General features: G+C 57.9%; 1 protein-coding gene across 1 annotated transcript in view; it reads left to right on the top strand.

The window, feature by feature from the left end:
- The first annotated feature begins 566 nt into the window (after nucleotides 1-566).
- The window catches only part of abi3b (ABI family, member 3b), a 20149-nt gene continuing 19818 nt past the window's right edge, over nucleotides 567-897 (top strand). Inside the window, exon 1 of the mRNA XM_056297565.1 lies at nucleotides 567-590. Coding sequence (XP_056153540.1) covers nucleotides 567-590 — 24 coding nt within the window. The remainder of the gene's footprint in view (nucleotides 591-897) is intronic.

The raw sequence follows: 897 nt of genomic DNA, 5'->3' as shown, positions 1-897 counted from the left end.
CAGAACACGACGGAACCAGACCAGACGTGGGTCGGTAAGACAGAACACGGCAGGGCCAGACCAGGCGTGGGTCGGTAGGACAGAACACGGCAGGGCCACACCAGGCGTGGGTCGGTAGGACAGAACTCGGCAGGACCAGACCAGGCGTGGGTCGGTAGGATAGAACTCGACAGGACCAGACCAGGCGTGGGTCAGTAGGACAGAACACGACAGGACCAGACCAGGCGTGGGTCGGTAGGACAGAACTCGGCAGGACCAGACCAGGCGTGGGTCAGTAGGACAGAACACGACAGGACCAGACCAGGCGTGGGTCAGTAGGACAGAACTCAGCAGGACCAGACCAGGCGTGGGTCAGTAGGACAGAACTCGGCAGGACCAGACCAGGCGTGGGTCAGTAAGACAGAACACGACAGAACCAGACCAGACCTGTGCCAGTAAGACAGAACACGACGGAACCAGACCAGACGTGGGTCAGTAAGACAGAACATGACAGAACCAGACCAGACCTGTGCCAGTAAGACAGAACACGACAGGACCAGACCAGACGTGGGTCAGTAAGACAGAACATGACGGAGCCAGACCAGACGTGGGTCAGTAAGACAGAACACGACAGAACCAGACCAGACCTGTGCCAGTAAGACAGAACACGACAGGACCAGACCAGACGTGGGTCAGTAAGACAGAACACGACGGAGCCAGACCAGACGTGGGTCAGTAAGACAGAACACGACAGAACCAGACCAGACCTGTGCCAGTAAGACAGAACACGACAGGGCCAGACCAGACGTGGGTCAGTAAGACAGAACACGACAGGACCAGACCAGACGTGGGTCAGTAAGACAGAACACGACAGAACCAGACCAGACCTGTGCCAGTAAGACAGAACACGACGGAGCC

The sequence above is a fragment of the Lampris incognitus genome, chromosome 17, assembly GCF_029633865.1.
Source record: "Lampris incognitus isolate fLamInc1 chromosome 17, fLamInc1.hap2, whole genome shotgun sequence".
Taxonomy (NCBI): Eukaryota; Metazoa; Chordata; class Actinopteri; order Lampriformes; family Lampridae; genus Lampris; species Lampris incognitus.
This window is presented reverse-complemented; position numbering and strand designations above follow the sequence as displayed.